The sequence below is a fragment of the Nannobrachium achirus genome (genome assembly GCF_963921795.1).
Source record: "Nannobrachium achirus genome assembly, chromosome: 5".
NCBI lineage: Eukaryota > Metazoa > Chordata > Actinopteri > Myctophiformes > Myctophidae > Nannobrachium > Nannobrachium achirus.
Window position 1 is genome coordinate 21686997 of NC_137814.1, and position 20343 is coordinate 21707339.

The window sequence follows — 20343 nt, forward strand, 5'->3', positions numbered from 1 at the left end:
CCCATTCACGCACACATTCATACACCGGTGGCAGAGGAAACCATGCAAGGCAGTGAAGGCCCAACCTACTCAAGGCAAACTTCAAATAAAGTCTTCAATCAATCAATCAAAACCAGGAGCAACTAGGGGTTCAGAGTCTTGCCCAAGGACTCTTCGACATTAACTCAGGGGGAACCCGGATTCGAACTGGGAACCCTTCGGGAACCCTTCTTGTTCTAATAACGGTTTCTCCACCCCTGAGCTATGCCGCCCCTGCTACTTAGTTCTGACAAAGCCAAAATAGCAGATCTACAAGCTCACGTTGTGTTAGTGATAGGCAATCTCGTTCATTTCAGTGAACGGATCATTTCACGTTCCCCTGTGTTCTATTTGTCTGTCATTCAATGTTATATGAGATACTTCAATGGTTTCCAGTGGAAATAAGCTTAGGCTTTTCATGGATCACCAGTGAACTGTACCGTCATGAAACTGTACCTTTTCCTATGCAAACTTCTAATAAAGTCTTCAATCAATCAATCAATCAAACCCCCCTGCCAGCCAGGGGGGGAGGGGCGGGAGGGGACGGGTGAACCACGTAGGCTAGGGGTTTGATCATTTCATTTCATTTCATTTATTTTTGTTTCGCACATGTAGTGTACATTACAGTTATATTATATTTATACTCAGAATTTCAATATTTTACAGTACACACACATGAACGAAAAGGAGCAAGCAGAAGAATAAATTCTTATAAATACCTGCCCCCTATTCAAAAAAATATATATAATGATCGGCATATACAGCCTGCATGTTCATGCCTTGAGAAGTGTAAATCTGAACCAAACAAAAAACAACAAAAGCAAAAAAACAACGATGCTGCCACCTGGCAGTCAGATGAACATATTACGTCTCAGGACATAGTCCCCCCTATGTCCTCCTCCTCAGGCTCATGACAAACAATCTATTTTGTCTTTGAATGAATGTCATCACCTTCATAGTCTATAGTCATTGTCTAATACAGTTAGAAGAAAAAGAATAGCTAGGTTGACGCGATACTTGACCCTCGTCAACCATGCGGTTTTTATACAAGTTTGTATAAAAAAATGTGCGATTGAATTCAACAGGATCAATAGTCTCAATAGCTCTGGTCCATAGCGTTAGCGATAACAGCGTGCAGTGCTGTGCTACAATGATTATTATGCTATTCAGTCAGTTAGTAAACTTTTTGGTTACCACCGCGCTCCCTTTAGATCAACATGTAGGAGGAGAATGGATCGCACACAGTGAAGAAGCACACACTGAAGAAGGCTTACAGTCGAAACGTTTGTTTCTCATCCATGCAAATGCAACAATAAAGAAAACATCAACTCTTGCCACTGTGCGATCCATCCTCCTCCTTCTACATTCAGTCAGTTAGAAACCCACTTGTGTTAGTAGTGTACCTGACTGTATCCATATGCATGCGGGAGGAACCAGCTTCAACGGCCGTAGCGTAGATGATATCCGAGCTGATCGTGAAATCCACAGACGAGCAAAATTCCGGGGGTCCGCAGCCAACTACGGGCAGGTATTCCGACACATAAAACTAACCCTAACCCCCAAGTTGGCCCAACCCTAACCTCAGTGACCGGCGAACGCGACCACGACGCCTTGGTTCTTCAACAAGCAATCTGAGTTCACACGCAGTGCCCAGGGGTGGGGGCTGCTGCCAGCAGTGGCGTCAGTTCAGCAAAAGCTAAGGTATGGCAACATGACTGGTGTCTTGCATGCACGGTCGCGTGCCCTCACGCGCATGCAAGACAACAGTCATGTTGCCATACCTTAGCAACAGACACAATGAAAAGTACATTTTATTATTTCCCCTGTAGCCAAGGGATGGCAGCTGCCATAACTTGCCATACCCAATTGACACCTCTCATACCCAATTGACACCTCTGGCTGTCAGAGCCGAAAGCCGTGCTGTGCTGCGTGCACCACAGAAATCAACCATACATTTGTATAATATACAATAAAAGGCAGAGAAATGGGCAGTTATCCTTGATTTTATAGAGGATTCTAAGTGATCACTTGCTCACTGGATGTCCTAGGCACATGGACAACATCGCAAAACAACGGATCTTTGTCAGATTAAAGATCAAAATGTGATTTAAAAAAAAAAAAAAAAAAAAAAACGAACATTTTCGGTTTTGGCATTTCTTAATACGTTTTAAAAAACCGAACATTTTCGGTTTTGGCACTAGATGAGTTAAAACAAGATATTAAAGCACAAAACAACGCAGTGAATCCTTGTACCCCAGGGCCTGGTGCGACACCCCAGTCTCTCGCTATCTGCCTGTATCCCACACTCTCCTTCTCCCTCCCTTCCTTCCTTCCATTTTTCATTCACTTCTTCTCCTCCTCTTCTTGCCCCCGCCCCCCCTGCAGGGAGCCAGCAACAGAATCAGTCATGTTTGTTTATTTATTTCGAAAAGAGCTCCCTCTCTCTCTCTCTCTCTCTCTCTCTCTCTCTCTCTCTCTCTCTCTCTCTCTCTCTCTCTCCATAGCGTTCTCACTGTCACAATGATGAAGGGCTCTCGCAGGGTGGGGGTGGGGGTGCGGCGGGGTGGTGGTGGGCTGGCGGTGACCATAATGTGGATTTATGGATCAGTGACATCCAGTGCCTTGGAGCAGATGGAGGTGGCCAATTTAGCGGTTTTTAATTTTGTCTGTCGTCCGTGTGCATGTGTGTGTGTGTGTGTGTGTGTGTGTGTGTGTGTGTGTATGTGCGTGTGTGTGTGCGTGCGTGCGTGCGTGCGTGCGTGCGTGCGTGCGTGCGTGCGTGTTCTAATTCCAGGGACTTGGCAGTGATCGTGGCATCCATGGCATACAACACTTGGTTCACCAAGCTCTACTGCAAAGACATGCGCATAGTAACTATTTCAACTTTTTTTGCCCAAAAATCACCCCCCCCCAGGCCCCCCCCCCCCCCCCCCCCCCCCCCCCCACACACACACACACACACACACACACACAATTTTTCACAATCAAAATGTTTTGAAAATGTGTTGTAATTAGGGGTGTAACGATACGTGGTTTATGATACGATACATATAGTGGTTCATTCATGGCAATACGATACGATTCGATTCAATGATTTAAAATTGATAAAGTAACTATTTAGCAAAAAAAAATATCTGTGTGAATAGTGCATGTTTTTAAGGGAAAAAATCAATCATTACGGATATAACTAAGTAAACACCGTGATTGTCTAGCAAATACAACACATGGACAAAACCGCACCTTGACATGAACACTGAGATTACACACATTTATCGATAGAGCAAGAGTAGCTATATGGAATAGAAAAGCAATTAAATGATTCAATACCGATTATCTGCATTGTAAAACTGTTTTCAGTAAAAACAATATTATATATGCTTTTACATATCGATATGGTAGATCATTGCAAATTAAAATCGATTTTTCGATTCAGTTACTATATCGTTACACCCCTACTAGTTGTAATGAGAAGTGTTGTGAGCTTTCCTATTTTCCTATTGCCAAAGTATAAATATACTTTGGGGCTTAAAGGGGGTTTGTTTTTCAGTTCAGATTTAAAACTACAGCACGGTAAAACATGACAGGCTGCATAAGACTGATCTTATTGTACAACGTGATGCAAGTAATGCAGCTGCAGCTACAGCAATCAAATTGATAATGGGTGTATTAGAATTAGGTAAGCCTATGTCAATGTGCATGGACAATACTGTTGACTATTGTCTATGTTTGCACATTGGCATACCCGTGTCTCTGGGCACACCTAAATACTTTATACAGCCATTACTCATTTATCGATGTTTCCTGTTGAGTTTTTATTTTCATCTCACTCACATCACTTTGTCTGCTGAGCTCACTCAGCAACAAAATAAATAAAAATAAAACTATTCACAGGAGGCAAGCAGTGATCACCCCAGGATGTGTACTGCAATGTAGTTTCAAATGCACTACATTGCAGGCGTTTTTTGAGAGTGAAAAAATAAGAAGACACGTGTGACATGTGTGATCTGGGCAGCTTGCCCCAGGAAATGTGCCAAACTCAATAGGGAACAACGGTAATTAGCTGTAGCTGTGTTTCTTACTAGCCAGCCATATTCTTACATAAGAATAAAGCCCAACTTTGGCTTATTGGCTTTTATGTAGTTCAAGGTTCTGGCAGATAGATAGCCTCAGATTCTTGTGTCAAGATACACATTGTTTTCTAACGGCTGTAGTCAAACTGTAGGCGTCAAGCGGGCATGTCCAAACCTGTTCACATGTCTTTCAGATCTCCGTTCTATTTTTGAGTCTTTGTGCCGGGCACATGATTCACCAAAACACGTGTAGATGGCATCCAGGCCATCCAGACTATTTTCACTTGTTTGATTGTTCGTTCGTGTTTTTTTTTTCTTCTATTAAATGCATCGTTTGTCTGTGAAACAACTGTAATCCCATCCTCAATTGAATGTATACGAGCTGCACTTTAAACGTCAAAAATATGGATGAGGAGAAACTCATTAACAACATAGCGTCGTTGTTGGGTGGAAACCTCGTATCTCCAAGTTTCAAATGTGTACGTTCTTTCGCAAAGTAAAGCCCTGCTTCATCATACAAGGCCGTCGCACAAAAGTAGTGAAAACAGCAGATCTACAAGCACACAATGCCTCGCGGTGCGAGGCGTTGTGTGCTTGATCGGCTGTTTTCACTAGTCTAAATCATTTTTAATATGATAAATGCAAATGAACGGTTTCGAACATACAAGGTTTTCACCCGACAACGACGATATGGTACAAATGTATCTTGTTCTACATGACGGCAAATTACAGTAGCCGTACATAAAGATTGAGAAATGCTTCAAATTCTCCTACATTAGATATGAACAAGTGGCCTCACGTGAAGCGTATCATTGGCGCAAGCATCATTGACACTTTCTATCTGTCATAGCCTTGACACAAGCCTGCTGTATATGAGCTTGACTTGGCACACTTATCGCTCAGTACCACTCTCTCTCCCCTCTGGGTTCTCTTGTTGTTCTGCCTGCCGGTCTAATTATTTATTTGTGTTGGCAGTTGTTTGTGCAGTAATTTGACTGACTGCACTGCAAAAAAAAAACAATAATCTTGTATTATGTATGTGTAATATACTAAGTGCTGTCAGAGTACTTAGTCTGTATGAAAAAAAAAGTTGTCTCTCTAGACTATGGCCTAGATGTATGTGATACTGAGAGTTGGTAAAGTACATAGTCTCGCGTGGCCAGACTGTTGACTCCACGATTTGCAAATGCTCCCGTCATACAGTCTGGGGTAACTAACGTAAGAAGAACAATGAGTAACCGGTTAAAGCGGAAGTGAAGCCTCCTCCTCACTTCTGTTTCCGTCTCTCATCGCACACATTTATCATTATATAAATAAAAATCATCTAAGCATATTTAGCTTGCTGCTTATCAGGAATGACATTTTAAAATATATTTTCTTGACGGAAATGCCAGCTTCCATTACTTGCCGTTCAGGAGCTGTAGTTCCAGACTCTATATAGCATTCGGAGATTGTGGAGTAGTTGTCTGGCTATGCGAGACAAGTAAAGTACCAGGAGCTACTTTCAGGTTTGTAATTGTGAGAAGTTAAGTTCATATGTGAGAGGTTTGGAAGCATCCTCTCAAGAAATTCACTTTTTTTTGCACCTTAACAATGAATAATAGTGTGTGTGTGTATATACTGTAGCATGCATGTGGCCATATATACGTGTCCTGCACCAAAAATAGCAGCTGCACAAGCTCACAATAGGCTATTTCTGGCTTATGGTCTTAAACCTCGACCATTCAGCATTCAATGAAAAACATTCTCCATCTGTAGGGCTCGGAGGTGGTGGAGCAAGTCCTTCACACGGTCAGCAAGTCCAACAGCCTGGAAGAGCTCACGCTGGAGAACGCCGGCCTCAAATCGTAGGTGTTCCCCTCGTCTCCTGCTAGACCAGGGGTCTTCAATGTTTTCAGGCCAAGGACCCCTTAGTTGACAGAGAGATGAAGCAGGGACCCCCACAACCTGTTCATAAATTCCATATAATTTCATTGTTTGACAGCACAATCGTCATTGTATTTTGGATTCATGTCAATTTGTGTTCTCAGATATTTAACCACTTGAACCGTCAATGTTTAATAAACTTGACCTTTCACTCTGTACGTAGTCTGCTCTTTTTCCCCTCTACACCAAAGCTCTTTGCCAAAAATAGCCGATCTACAATCTCACAACGCCTCGCAGCCCGAGGTGTTGTGAGCTTGTAGATCGGCTATTTTCGCCAAAAGTTCTCAAAATATGGACACTAGGGTTCAAGTGGTTAATATAAAAAAGGAGAAAAAAAAGTTTCTATCACTCAAAGATTTGGAGGAACCCCTGTAGTAACTCTAAGGACCCCCTAGGGGTCCCGGACCCCCTGTTGAAGACCCCTGTGCTAGACTAACCCCTCTCTCTGCCATCGCTCGACGTGTAGATTTGAGGCCTTTTCCGCTGACGCCGTTCTGCCGGGGGACTTGGCAAGGAATGAGCAGGAAAGTAGAGCTGGATGTCTCACCAGAAGGAGACGTTGACAGGAGACACGGCCGTCGAACTATTATTAGTCGACGGACAGATATGGGACTGTCATTGAGCCCACCTGGCCCACCACACTTCCCGTCTAATTTCCTGTTGCTTCGTCATTGCCTGTGCTATCTTTTAACCTGACATTTTTTATGTTCCTTTTCCTCTCCCCTCCGGGTGGCCGTAGCTGAATGGGACAGACAGGCCGCCTGGGTATCGGAAGGTCACCGGTTTGACCTGTGGCTTGCCCCTCAGCAAGATAACCCCTATTGGCTCCCCTCAGGTGCTCATCTGAACCCTCTGCGCAGCCAGCAGCTGGGTGAAGCTGTAAAAGCAATTTCCTCTGCACCGGGGACCAGAAAAGTCTTCCTCTCCTCTCCTCCTTTTGAACTCCTCCTATACCTCTCCTCTCCTCTTCCTCTCATACATGCTACTTCACCTCTCTTTTAACCTCACTAATCACCAAAGCTATATACAGTACACTGTCTATATAACAACTTTTTTTCCCTCTTTTCCCAATAACCCACATTAATGATAAAAGTTTGAGCTTCGCCTGACCTCGCATAACTTTTCACCTTTTATTACATTGCCAGCTATTATTATGCATCACCATGGCATACTTATTCGGTAATGAATTGATATGAAACACCCACCTCGGGGGGGCGTAGCGATTTAACATAAAGACAGAGCCTCCTCGGGGCATAGCGGCACTATGGCCCTGCTTTTAGCTACTGTAGGTGCATAGCGATTGAGGGGAAAACTTGTTTTAGTTTAGTCTTGTTGTGTTGTTGCTGTTATTGTTTTTAATTTAAACTTAGAAGGTGTTTTTCTTTCTTTCCTTCTTATCGCTCTATCTTGGTTCTTGGGTCTCCAGAGACTTCCCTCAGAAGATGGCGTCGGCGCTGTCCGAGAACCCGGCCTCTGTGATTCACTCCCTCAACCTGGCACACAACACACTGGACAACCAAGGTGCGCAGCGTGGCGTCAGTTCAGCAAAAGCAAAATTCAAGAAGTACATTTAATTTTTTTCCCCTGCAGCCAAGGTATGGCAGCGGCCATACCTTGCCATACCCAATTTTTTCCCCCTGCAGCCAAGGTATGGCAGCGGCCATACCAGTGTTGTTTTTGACAGCAAATTTTGATTTAGTTTTAGTCATAGTCTTTTGAATAAAATCTCATTTAGTTTTAGTCACAATTTAGTCTCCTGAAAAGTTTTAGTGTTAGTCTAATTTTAGTCGACTAAATATCAAGAGATTTTAGTTGACTAAATCTACAGTTGATTTAGTCGACTAAAATGTATTTTGGTAGGCCTTGATGGCATCGTAATGACTGATTTTACACTTGGTTACATGCTGAAAATAGCAGATCTACAAGCTCACAACGCGTCGCAGCGCAACACCTGAGAGCAACCAAACATAAAATGACTTTCTTCTCCACTAGTCCCTCCCTAACATTTTAGTCTAGTTTTTATTTTGTTGACGAAATTGTCAATATATTTAGTCTTAGTTTTAGTCATCACAGCTTAGTTTTTATTTAGTTTTTATTTAGTTTTCGTCAGTGAAAAAAATGCAGTCGACACACATTTTTCGTCATAGTTTTAGTCGACGAAATCAACATTGGGCCATACCTTGCCATACCCAATTGACGCCTCTGCAGGTGCGCGCAGCGTGACTTCAACACACTTTCCCAGCCGGACTCCTACTTCGTTGTACGACGGTGGCACACACTGAAATCTACTATATCCGATATACCCATTTACAAGTACTGTACTAGCTACAGTACATTAGCTGATCTACTAGTGCTACAATTTAGGCATTTAGCCGACGCTCTTAATCCAGAGCGGCTTAATATAAGCAAGGTAATATATCAACATCAATACATCAAATGCATCGAAATAGTCTAATCTAAGAAAAACGTAGGTCGACCAAGCACCTATTCAGTAAAATCTCTATAAAACTATACTATACACTATAAAATAAAATAAATACATATAAAAAGTGCGATCTAAGTTCACCCTTTGTCAAGTCCCGCCCATTGTCCCGTCCCTCTTCACACCCATTAGTTGCTGTGTCTTGGTGGGACATTCGGTAGGAAACTCCATCCACTACCATTTTAATTCAGTTGCTTTGTATTTGTTATTCTGTGTGTTACATTTTTATTTCAAACTTGGTTTCAGTAAAATGGAGCTGCTCAGTGGCAGTATAGTGACTCAGCATGTTTTTAAATGTTTTTATTTCTCCAACAATTATTGGGGCTGTTAAGTATGACATCATTTTGTAGGCAGAGGAGAATTTCTGCCCCCAGTTTCCGTGAATCTTTTTACTATTTTTACTATTTACACATTTTTCTTCTCTTTGTTGTTGAAAGGAAAGTGTTAGAATTATACTTTAGTCGTTATTTTGGTCTCGGATCTGTTGAAAATAGCGAGGGACAGAAAATGCTCTGGGGGCAGATTCTCCTCTGCCTACAAAATGATGTCACGGCTTAAAAGCCCCTAAAAGGCGGAACCGGGGTGGGACAAGGCAGTTGGTCAGGCCTGCTGGTTGGTCAGACCAACCGGAAGGCTAACAAAGGGTGAATTACATGTGGTCATTGAGGGCAAGCAAGTGCTATGGCCGCGTTGAGAGCTTCTAGACCTTTGGTGTGCTGCCATTGTCGTGTGACAATAAACAGTGTCACTGTCCACTTTCATTTAGCTTTCTCTTAACTCTCCTACTGCCAGATTATTTATTTATTTATTGGGTTTGGTGCCATCAAAAAGCGGCTTACCTTTGCGACGTTATAGTAGATAGACAGACATTTATTTTTTTATTTTTTTTATTTTTTTTATTGTGCAATAGTGCACTTTGGTCTGCCAGGCAGCAGAGGGCGGTGTCATGCGAGAATGAATGTGAATTTGCCTGTTATGTGTTGAAGAAGAAGAAGACCAGTCACTGGCCACAGAGCCTTACAGCCAGAGGAAATCAACAAGGAAGTGAATTGTTCTCCGTTGATGTAACGCATAATGGATTTTTTACACCATCACCGCGGAAAATGTGTTTACAATACACGGCCGCGCGACCCCTCATCAGCTTACAGTCATCAGACGAACGAGCGAACGAGCGCCGTATTGGCATCGAGGTTCTGTAAAAAATGGGGCGAACGTTAACGTTCAAAGCATGGGGAGAGTTAATTTCTCAGTCCCTATCGCCTGCTGTCCCCCTCACAGGATCAGGGGCGTCACACCAAATTCTGGGCCCTGGGTACAAGGATTCACTGCGGGCCCCCCATGAATGTTAACTATTGAAAAATAGCAGATATACAAGCTCACAGCGCGGCACCGAGTGCCGCGCTGCGAGCTTGTAGATCTGCTATTTTTGAAAAATCGTGAAAATGTGTGCAAGAAACCTATGTCAAGGACCCCCAAGATGATATGTATTTGGCCTCGGACCCCGATCTCAAAATATTTAGTTCCAGGGACCCCCAGAAGCAAAATTTGAGTTAGAAATGTTCGCTTAAAAAATACATATATTCAAAGATTTTCACACATTTTCACAACTTTTCAAAAGTGAGCTTGTAGATCTGCTATTTTTCAATAGCTACAGTTACTAGGGCCCCTCCACCTTGGGCCCTAGTAACTCAGTCCCACTTTCCTACCCCTTGTGACGCCCCTGCACAGGATATGTCGGATTGTTGTCTCTCCTGCAGTGGTGGAAAAAGTACTATAAGTATCAATACTGCAATATAGAAATACTCCATTTCAAGCAAAAGTCTGGAATTCAAAATGTACTTGAGTAAAAGTACAAATGTATGGGCATCAAAATATACTTAAAGTACTAAAAGTAAGTAAGTACAAAATGTTTGAAATTAGCAGATCTACAAGCTCACAACGCGTCGCGATGCAACGCGTTGTGAGCTTGTAGATCGACTATTTTAAAATAGCCAAGGTATAAAATAAGGCTAAAGGCTGGATTAATGTATGTTTTATAATATTATAATTTATATCTGCAAATTAACGAGTAACTAAAGTTTTCAAATAAATGTAGTGGAGTAAAAGTACAATATTTGGATCTGAGATATAGTGGAGTAGAAGTAAAAGTATTGGAAATTGGAAATACTCAAGTATAGTACAAATACCTCAAAACTGTACTTAAGTACATTACTTAAGTAAAAAGTACTTAGTTACTTTACACCACTGCTCTCCTGCCAACCACTCTCTCTCTCTCTCTCTCTGTCTCTCTTTCTCTCTCTCTCTCTCTCTCTCTCTCTCTCTCTCTCTCTGCTGCTCAGTGGCTCCCGCAAGAATTCCAAATCACTTCCTCTCGCCAGCCCTTTGGCACGGCTCCGCCCTCGTCCCCCGTTTTCTCCTCTATCTTATCTCCCTTTGTCCCCCTTTCTTCCTCTGTTTCATTCTAATCCCCATCAATCTCTCTCTCTCTCTCTCTCTCTCGCCCTCTCTCTCTCTCTCTCTCTCTCTCTCTCTCTCTCTCTCTCTCTCGCTCTCTCTTCTGTGTATCTGTTTTCTTTTTGCTGTCTCATACAGGATTCGAAATCAATCTTTCTTTTTCTCTGGCATGGAGTGGCACGCTCTCACTCTCCAGCCCTTGCTCTCTGTCCCTTCTCTCTCTCTCCCTTTCTCACACACACACACACACACACACACGCACGCACGCACGCACGCGCGCACACACACACACACACTCAGGCACTCAGCGATTAATTTTCACTCTTTCTCACTTTGTCTTCCTGTCACAATTGCTATGGTTTCTTTTCATAATCCACCATCTCTGTATGAGCAGTGTTTTGGATTATCTGTACATACAGTACATACAGTACATACATATGTTTCAGTACAGTTTAGTCCGATGCTGCTCTCTCTCTCCCTCATGGTTCAATGAGTTCATTTTCAACTTCATTTTTCATCTTCATATAATTGGTCCTCATTAACTCATTTACTGCCATTAAAAAAAACGTCCGTAATTGACAATAACGCCACGCTTTTCTTTTTTCTTTAAGTGGGCGTGTGCGTGTCCATCGTGCACGATCATGCACGGATCATGTACCAGCGTGTGGACGCAGTTCGCAGCTTTCAAACAAAAGAAACGGATTGAAATTCCATTCAGGCGTTCATGCGATGGCTGCCGTCATGTTTACACAGTAAACAAATGGAAACAGGATCATGAATGCGAAAATCTGTTACGTAACGTCCCGCCTTATTTCTGGTCTAGACCGGAAACACTTCCGGTCTAGACTTTTTTGGGGCACTTAGAAACCCATATTCGTCGGATAGGGCAGTAAAAGAGTTAAGAGTTATAATAAGGTACCATTTATGTCTATTTACTCTGTGTCTCAGAGGAGGGCTGTGGACAGTTCAGAAACCCACCTACCAGTGCCATCATCGGTAGGCAGGTTTGGTCATTTCAAACAGATTTCTGTTTTATTTTATTTTGTATCAATGCGAAAACATTGGCTTCTATTATTGTTACCCATCTACAGTACTGTACTAGCTATACACTTTAACTCTACACATAGTGTATATCTGACAAAAATAGAATGCTTTATTTATTTATTTTTATTTATTGGTACTGAAGCCGGAAACAGTCCAATAGACCTAGAGAGAGTATGCACAGATAGATTCAAAATAAAACAAAACAATGTTGTTCATATTCTATCTTATCTGATTGATTGACATCCTTATTGATCGTGAAAAACATACACAGTGTATGCGACAATAGCATATGATATGGCCCACCATAATCAAAAGGACGAATGCAAAAAAGCTGACAGCTTGTTTCAATAGCGGTCCTTTGGATGAGATGTGTATGAAGTCACATAGTGAGATGGCAAGAGCATGAGTTTGCAAAGTGCAGTAAGTGTGTGTGTGTGTGTGTGTGCAAGGCCACACATTTTCTGAGTGGATGCGTGGGACTTGGGTTACAACTCTTTTTGCGGTTTACAAATATTTTTCTGACACAGAATTAAATGTCTTATGGTCATGATTCACCAGAAGCCTGGATGGCTTGGTTCCAGGCTTAAAATGATGAATATACTGTAAATATTTTCAGAGATCTCTTATCGGCTTTCTATCTGTTGAACCAGAGCCGGTAAACAAAATGCCCGCCACTGCTATGCTCTATAGCAGAGGTCTTCAACAGGGGGTCTGGGACCCCTGGGGGGTCCTCAGAGTTACTACAGGGGGGCCACGAAATCTTTGTGTGATCATGTTTGATCACTTGAACCCTATAGCATCCCTATTCTTAGTGGTACACAGAGGTTTGGTGTAGAGGGAAAAGAAGAGCAGACTGGTTGGTATTGACAGTTCAAGTGGTTAAATAAATCTATGAAAATACACATTAATCCAACCTACACAGATGATATGCTGTCAAGTCTAAACTGTATAAGAAATAAACCATGTACATTTTTAATCTGCAATTTTATACGATATGTAGTGGGGGTCCCTGCTTCATCTCTCTCAGAGCTAAGGGGTCCTTGGCCTGAAAATGTTGAAGACCCCTGCTCTATAGGATAATCACTTTGAAAATATACATTAAAGGACACAATGACTACTAGTCAAACCAACTTAATTCATTACATTCACTGTAGCCTGCAGACATAATCTCTGTCTCTCTCGCTCTCTCACTCTCTCACTCTCAGTTTAAGAGATGCTTTACTGGCATGGGACATGTACGTTCAGTTTGCCAAAGCAAGTGTGATGTTCTCTGTCTTTTGCTTGAATCTCACACCAGTGTGTAGGCGTTGTGTTTACCAAGCTAGGTTGAAATGGCACTTCATTTTATGGAAATGTAATAATATTTGAAGATTCTTCTACATGATCAGTGTTGACAGGCTCTTCCCTCTGTGTGAACGCCTCTGTAAATGTGAATAAAAACAGATATGTTTATGTTAATACGATAGTTCTCAGGTGTGAATGTGTTTAGCTGTGTGAATGTGATGCAGGACGTTGCTGTGACAACATGCTCTTCTGCCTACACAGACTGTAGGAAGGCCTATATGTTTCATTTAGAGCAGGGGTCTTCAACGTTTTCAGGCCAAGGACCCCTTAGTTGAGAGAGAGATGAAGCAGGGACCCCCACTACCTTTTCATGGATTCCATATACAGGTAGTTTAATCGTTGGACAGCACAATCGTCAGTGTATTTTGGATTTGTGTCAATTATTGTTTGTTTTCAGATATTTAACCACTTGAACCGTCAATACTTAACACGACCTTCCCCTCTACACCAAAGCACATTGCCGTAAATAGCCGATCTACAAGCTCACAACGCCTCGCAGCGCGAGGCGTTGTGAGCTTGTAGATCTTCTATTTTTGGCTGAAGTTCTCAGAATATGGACACTAGGGTTCAAGTGGTTAATATAAAAAAGGAGGAAAAAAAAGTTTCTATCACACAAAAATTTGGAGGCCCCCCTGTAGTAACTCTGAGGACCCCCTAGGAGTCCCGGACCCCCTGTTGAAGACCCCTGATTTAGAACTTATTGAATGAAATAGACGTGGATAAAAGTATTATTGCCTTGACTTTGGCTTTGGATGTTTTGAGAGGTGCTGATGGTATCGTTCATGTATAATTTAACGCTATGGACACAGGTCCTGCCCTTTCTCTTTTGGGATTGGTCAACCGTCCTACAACTGACATTGATAAGCAGCGCTCGTCTCTGAGAATGGTTAATGAGCCGAATGTAACTTTGGACACCGTCCAAAAGCGGAGGCACACTGACAGAAATAAACTACATTTCATAAGGACGAAATTGACCGAACCGTTTGTACCGAATGAGTGCCCATAATTGTTTTTTTTTTGTTTTTAGTTTTTTATAGGGGTGGGGGGGACTAAAATAGGTTCCACAGCAACATATCGTCGTTGTCGGGTGGAAACCTTGTATCTCCAAGTTTCAAATTTGTATGTAAATAAAGCCCTGCTTCATCATACAAGGCAGGCGCACAAAAGTAGTGAAAACAACAAGCACACAACGCCTCGCGGTGCGAGGCGCTGTGTGCTTGTAGATCGGCTGTTTTCACTAGTTTAAATCCGACAACGACGATATTAAGCTTGTTCACCATGGATTCAAGATTCAAGATGTCTATTGTCACAAGGCGTACTGAACCGAAATTGTTATGTAAACCCCTAGTGTGTGTATGAGGGGGTTGCTATGTGTGGCTATGTATGTTTTGAAACATGTCCTTTTTGTCTGTGTGTGTGTGTGTGTGTGTGTGTGTGTGTGTGTGTGTGTGTGTGTGTGTGTGTGTGTGTGTGTGTGTGTGTGTGTGTGTGTGTGTGTCAGAGGTGACATGCATGCCATCATCACTCATTAGTAGGTTCCTGTCTGCCTCTTGTACACCTGTCATTCCTGCTCACATCAGCTACAACTATTGTAGGGGTCACTGTGTGTGTGTGTGTGTGTGTGTGTGTGTGTGTGTGTGGGTGTGTGTGTGTGTGTGTGTGTGTGTGTGTGTGTGTGTGTGTGTGTGTGTGTGTGTGTGTGTGTGTGTGTGTGTGTGTGTGTGTGTGTGTGCGTGCGTGCGTGCGTGCGTGCGTGCGTGCGTGCGTGCGTGCGTGCGTGCGTGCGTGCGTGCGTGCGTGCGTGCGTGCGTGCGTGCGCGCATGCGTGCGTGTTATAACAAAACTCTCAGGACCCATAATACAATGTTACACACAATAGCACATAGCACACTCACAATGTCAACTAGAAAGGACAAATGTGTGCTTGTCAAATTATAAGCAAGATTATTTGATCAAATGCAGTCAAAACGGTTACAGAGTTGAGTGGCTTTTAGCAGACTTCTTTAATTTGGTTTCGTGGCGGTCGCCAGATTAAAAAATAGAAGTGACAATGGCACTCTTCCAGCCATTAGTGAAAGTGCTGTGTTGAAGAGACAAGTCATTTAATGAGAAATGGAGGAAGTCAAAATATCTTTGTGTGTTTTAACAAAGCATGATATCAAGTTGTAATTGAGTGAGGTTGGTGGGGTGGGTTGGGTTGGGGGGATTAAGATCATTTAACTACTTTACGCCAGATGGCACTGGGAAACTCTAAGAATTGACTAATGACAAGCTCCAAGTCTATGAATGAACTCTTACATTTTGGCACAGAAACTGTCAGATTGGAGACATGAGGTTTTTTTTTCAGCACAAACATGGAAGGCTATTTTTGTGGGCAGTGTATTTTGGCTTCACATATGATAAGGTTATGATGATGCGTATAGGTGGCTCAATATTCAGTATTTTGATGACACACACGCACATTTTTTCTGTTTTTTCGATGAAAGTTACACATTTCTGCATGGACGTGTGTGTGTGTGTGTGTGTGTGTGTGTGTGTGTGTGTGTGTGTGTGTGTGTGTGTGTGTGTGTGTGTGTGTGTGTGTGTGTGTGTGTGTGTGTGTGTGTGTGTGTGTGTGTGTGTGTGTGTGTGTGTGTGTGTGTGTGCACGCACGTGTTTGTGTGTGTGATTGCGTGCATGCGCGCAGCATGCATGCGTGCATGTGTTTTAGCAAGCATTTGTCCAGTGCTGCAATTAACCCCTTCCTCCTCCCTCTGTTCTTCTGTCAGGAGTGTCCAACCTGATTCAGCAGGTGTGTCGCCTCAACAAGGGTCTTCGCCTCCTCAACCTCTCCAAGACCTCCCTGTCCTCCAAAGGTATAGGCCTTCTACTCCCCTGGGACACCAGGGACCCCTAGTGGTCAAGACTATGAATGAACATGCATGTATACACACAAGCACGCTTGCACAGATGCACACACACATGCATAAACTCGCATTGTATAATTCATCTCCTCATGATTTGCATTAACACACTGAGTGCCTTTGATGTAACAATGATTTAATCGCCGAGTGCCGCGCTATTTTATAGCCGCGGCTGCCTCGTACAGTAAGCTACAGTTTAATATAAAACAATAAATGTCGGCACCGGGAGACATCAAAGAGTTTGACGAGTTGGCGCATCCAATGTGTTAATTTCAATAGTTTTTGAGTGGTGCTAACCGCTCCTACGTCTGGCTTTTTTTAGTGACGTTACACTTTAGTGCTCATTTTCCTGAGTACAGCCGAGTACACATAACATAAGGGGACAGCTAAAACAATAATAATCTTACAAGGAATGCACAAAATCTCTGCCTGTAGTTAAAACCGCTAATCCGTCCGACATCATACAGTATATAGGCAACTGCCCCTCCGACCAACTCGACACCGGGACGACACTTCCTTGGGTCGTCGGCGATGCACGGCGAGTTTGAAGTTGGTCGGACGGGTGGTTCTCAAGAATGTGAACTACAGAGGGACACACGGACAGAGATTATGCACATTTATTGTAAGATGGTAATAATAAACACTTCATTTGTAGAGTACTTAACAAAGCTGGCTTTTAACCAAACCGATTCGCCCACTAATCGGCGGTTGAAAGCGCCTGTTGCCGACAGGGAGCTCATCGGCAGGTTTTCGGCAGCGGGTCGGGAACGCTATCGACCAGTATCAACGGAAAACTGGAAGACTGGACTTTCCCAGTTTTGTTCAGTCGGTGACAATCTCAACTCTCAATTTCCTATACTAATCAACTCCAAAGCAACGCTAGTAATAGTGCTGAGTGTTGTTGGTGAGAAGATGACGAGGAAAAAACACGCACAGAGGAAAAATCTCTGCCTCTGCCTCCGGTTGCCAGATTCTGTGTGTGAAACAAGCGACCAGGTCTATGAAACTATAAGCCCAAAAGAAGCGACCAGTTTCACCTATATATGAGCTCTATTACATTAGTTATTTTCTAAAAGAATGTTGAAAGCAAGGCCAAATAAGCAACTACACTTCAGAAACAAGCCCAAACAAAAGGCAACCCACAACTAGCAAGATTATAGGAAAACAGGATCAAAGTCACATATAACGAGCAGACCTGGCAACACTGCCGTATAGTAACTACAGTCAGCGTCGGCTGAAAAAAAAAAGTGCTTAGTTTTTTGCAGTTTTTTGCTGTTCTTTGCAGTTCTTTGCAGTCTGTGTACAGTCAGAAGGAGTCTCCTGTAGGCTGTTTGGTGTGGAGACACCTTTACAGTGCTTATATACAACACATTTTGAGAGTACTGACAGTATGGAGTTAGAAGCACACCGTACACAAATGCATGCACATAATTCATGCATGATACCTCTACCCTCTGCTACTGTGGTCAGTCATTTGTCTGCCTCTTCATTAAAATCCTATGCACGTAATGCAGGTGTCCAATTCTCATCGCTCATATCTGAATTGTCTTGCACTGTAATCAAATGAATAGTGATAGCTTTTCATTATTATTGTTTAAATCCATATGTAGGACCTAGATTTTTTGCAACAGATTAGCCACGCTGTATTGCAGAAGAGCAGTGCCTCTATTATGCAATATAGCTCAGAGACAATCAGAACATGTCTATTTAATAACTCTGTGTTTTATGGATGAGAAACCGTACTTAGTGTTATTTATATTTTAAAAAGCTGTGGGTCTTGCAAGCGCGAGCTAGGATATATTGTCGTCAAACTCATCCTTACAGTAGCTCATTGCACCGGCTTGAACTTGTTTCAGTGTTGTTAGTGCATCTATATTTAATTCTCTGCGCGCACCACAGCCTGCTGTGCTCGGTGCCTTTGAATCGCGTGGCGGAGGTTTTAATGAGGACGCACCATCGGGCTCTGTGGGTGTAATTGTGTTCTGATTTGATTTGGGACGATGAGTTTTGTATTATGAGCGTTTTGCCTCTGGATGACGGCTTAAACAGAAAAGAAGGGGGTGCAAACAGGCAAAACGCTCATAACGTCGTTGTCGGGTGGAAACCCTGTATCTCCAAAACCGTTCGTTTTGCATTTATCATTTTAAAAATGATCTAAACTAGTGAAAGCAGCCGATCTACAAGCACACTTGTAGTGTGCTTGTAGATCTGCTATTTTCACTACTTTTGTGCGACGGCCTTGTATGATGAAGCAGGGCTTTACTTTGCAAAAGAACGTACACATTTGAAACTTGGAGATACAAGGTTTCTACCCGACAACGACGATAAGTTCCTTTCCTCAATTGTGTATTATGTTCTCAAAGGAGCTCACGGTGATGTGGTCTTGTCAAACTTGTTTTATGCTCAGTGGTTCTTGATGACATTAAAACGTTGTTGTGGGATGATTTCATCGACGTGATCATTTGGCCTCACACACACTCCTATGCTCATGCTTCATCCATGTATGATCCCTACTCTTTATCTGCCTTCCAGGTTAAGGACGGGACGATAATCGTCATTATCGTTTATTAAACAATAATGGTATTGTGGAGATTTAAATGTATCGTGAAATGGTCCTCCGTCACGCTCTGGAATCAATTCACCTTTTATTTGCCGAGCTGCATATCCGTTACCATTTAAACCCTCCATGATTGGCAGAACGGACCTGGAAATAACTTATATAGAAATACTTGATACAGTCTATTGTCACTCTATACCAAATCTCTTTGCCAAAAAATAGCTGATCTACAAGCTTGTAGATCAGCAATTTTTTGGCAAATGTTCCGCCCCAGGATAATGGATGTTGGGGATATATTGATTATCGTGATAATATCGCAAATCGCGATTTCTTTGGTCACAGTAATCGTGACATGGCATTTTCATATGGTCCCATCCAGAGCCCTAGAAACAGAGAGTTACGACACTTCCGTCGACTCCCATAGTAAACGTGGAAAGCCTATTTACTCTATGGTGGGAAGCTAACTTAATCTAGCTTACGCTTGCGCATACATGCACGCATGGAGCCTGTCTGATTCCTAGCGAGCCTCTGCCCCGTCCGCCCCCATTCATTTTCACTCGCTGGTAAGTAGACTAAATCACGGCTTTTTCACCCTTTTAATAATGTTATATACCTTAGAGAGGCCTGTGAATGCGTTAAAATGGTGAAAAAGACGTGATTTGGTCTACTTCCAGCGAGTGGAATGGGGGCGGACGGGGCAATGAGGGCGGACGGGGCAGAGGCTCGCTAGGAATGAGACAGGCTCCATGCGAAGCCACTTCCGGTCTGCGGCGAGTTCAAAGCGTGTCGTCACTCTGCTTACACTGCTCTGGTCCCATCCCTACTCCAGGTGTGATGTCTCTGTCCCAGGCACTGTGTTCCAGTGACGACTACTCCAACTCTCTCATCCACCTGGACCTCAGCAAGAACCCTGGGGTGCTGTCTGGAGAGGAAGCCACGGTCAGCACTGTTACAACGCACTCACATGCAAGTCATGTATGCAAGTCACCCAGGGGCGTCACAAGGGGGGGAAGTGAGACTGAGTTACTAGGGCCCAAGGTGGAAGGGCCTTAATTATTTTATACTTTAGCTATTGAAATATAGCTGATATACAATATAGATCTGCTATTTTTCGTGAAAAATATATGCAAATCTTTGAATATAATTACGTATTTTTTAAGCGAACATTTGTCCCTGGAACTAAATATTTTGAGATGGGGATCCGCGGCCAAATACATATCATTTTGGGGGTCCTTCACAAGAAAACGTTTGAGCACCACTGACCAAAAAATCACTATTTTTCAAAAATAGCAGATATACAAGCTCACAGAGCGGCACAGTAGTTAAAGCACAAAATACTGCGTAATAATGTGTTCCCAGCCTAAATGGGTTAAACCCCCTCCCCCTATGAAGAACATTCATGGGGGGCCCGCAGTGAATCCTTGTACCCAGGGCCCAGAATATGGTGCGACACCCCTGAAGTCACATACTATACGCTTGAAAGACACGCATGGACACGCAGCATGCAGCTCATAAGCAACGCGGTTTACTTCATTAACCTCCATG

At 42.9% G+C, this 20343-nt stretch overlaps 1 protein-coding gene across 1 annotated transcript in view; it reads left to right on the forward strand.

The window, feature by feature from the left end:
- carmil3 (capping protein regulator and myosin 1 linker 3) overlaps window positions 1-20343 on the forward strand; it is a gene marked incomplete at both ends in the record, with an annotated part of 164880 nt that overhangs the window by 49801 nt on the left and 94736 nt on the right. Inside the window, 5 exons of the mRNA XM_080725630.1 lie at window positions 2813-2888; window positions 5847-5935; window positions 7441-7535; window positions 16107-16193; window positions 19628-19737. Of these exons, the coding sequence (XP_080581756.1) occupies window positions 2813-2888; window positions 5847-5935; window positions 7441-7535; window positions 16107-16193; window positions 19628-19737 (457 nt within the window). The remainder of the gene's footprint in view (window positions 1-2812; window positions 2889-5846; window positions 5936-7440; window positions 7536-16106; window positions 16194-19627; window positions 19738-20343) is intronic.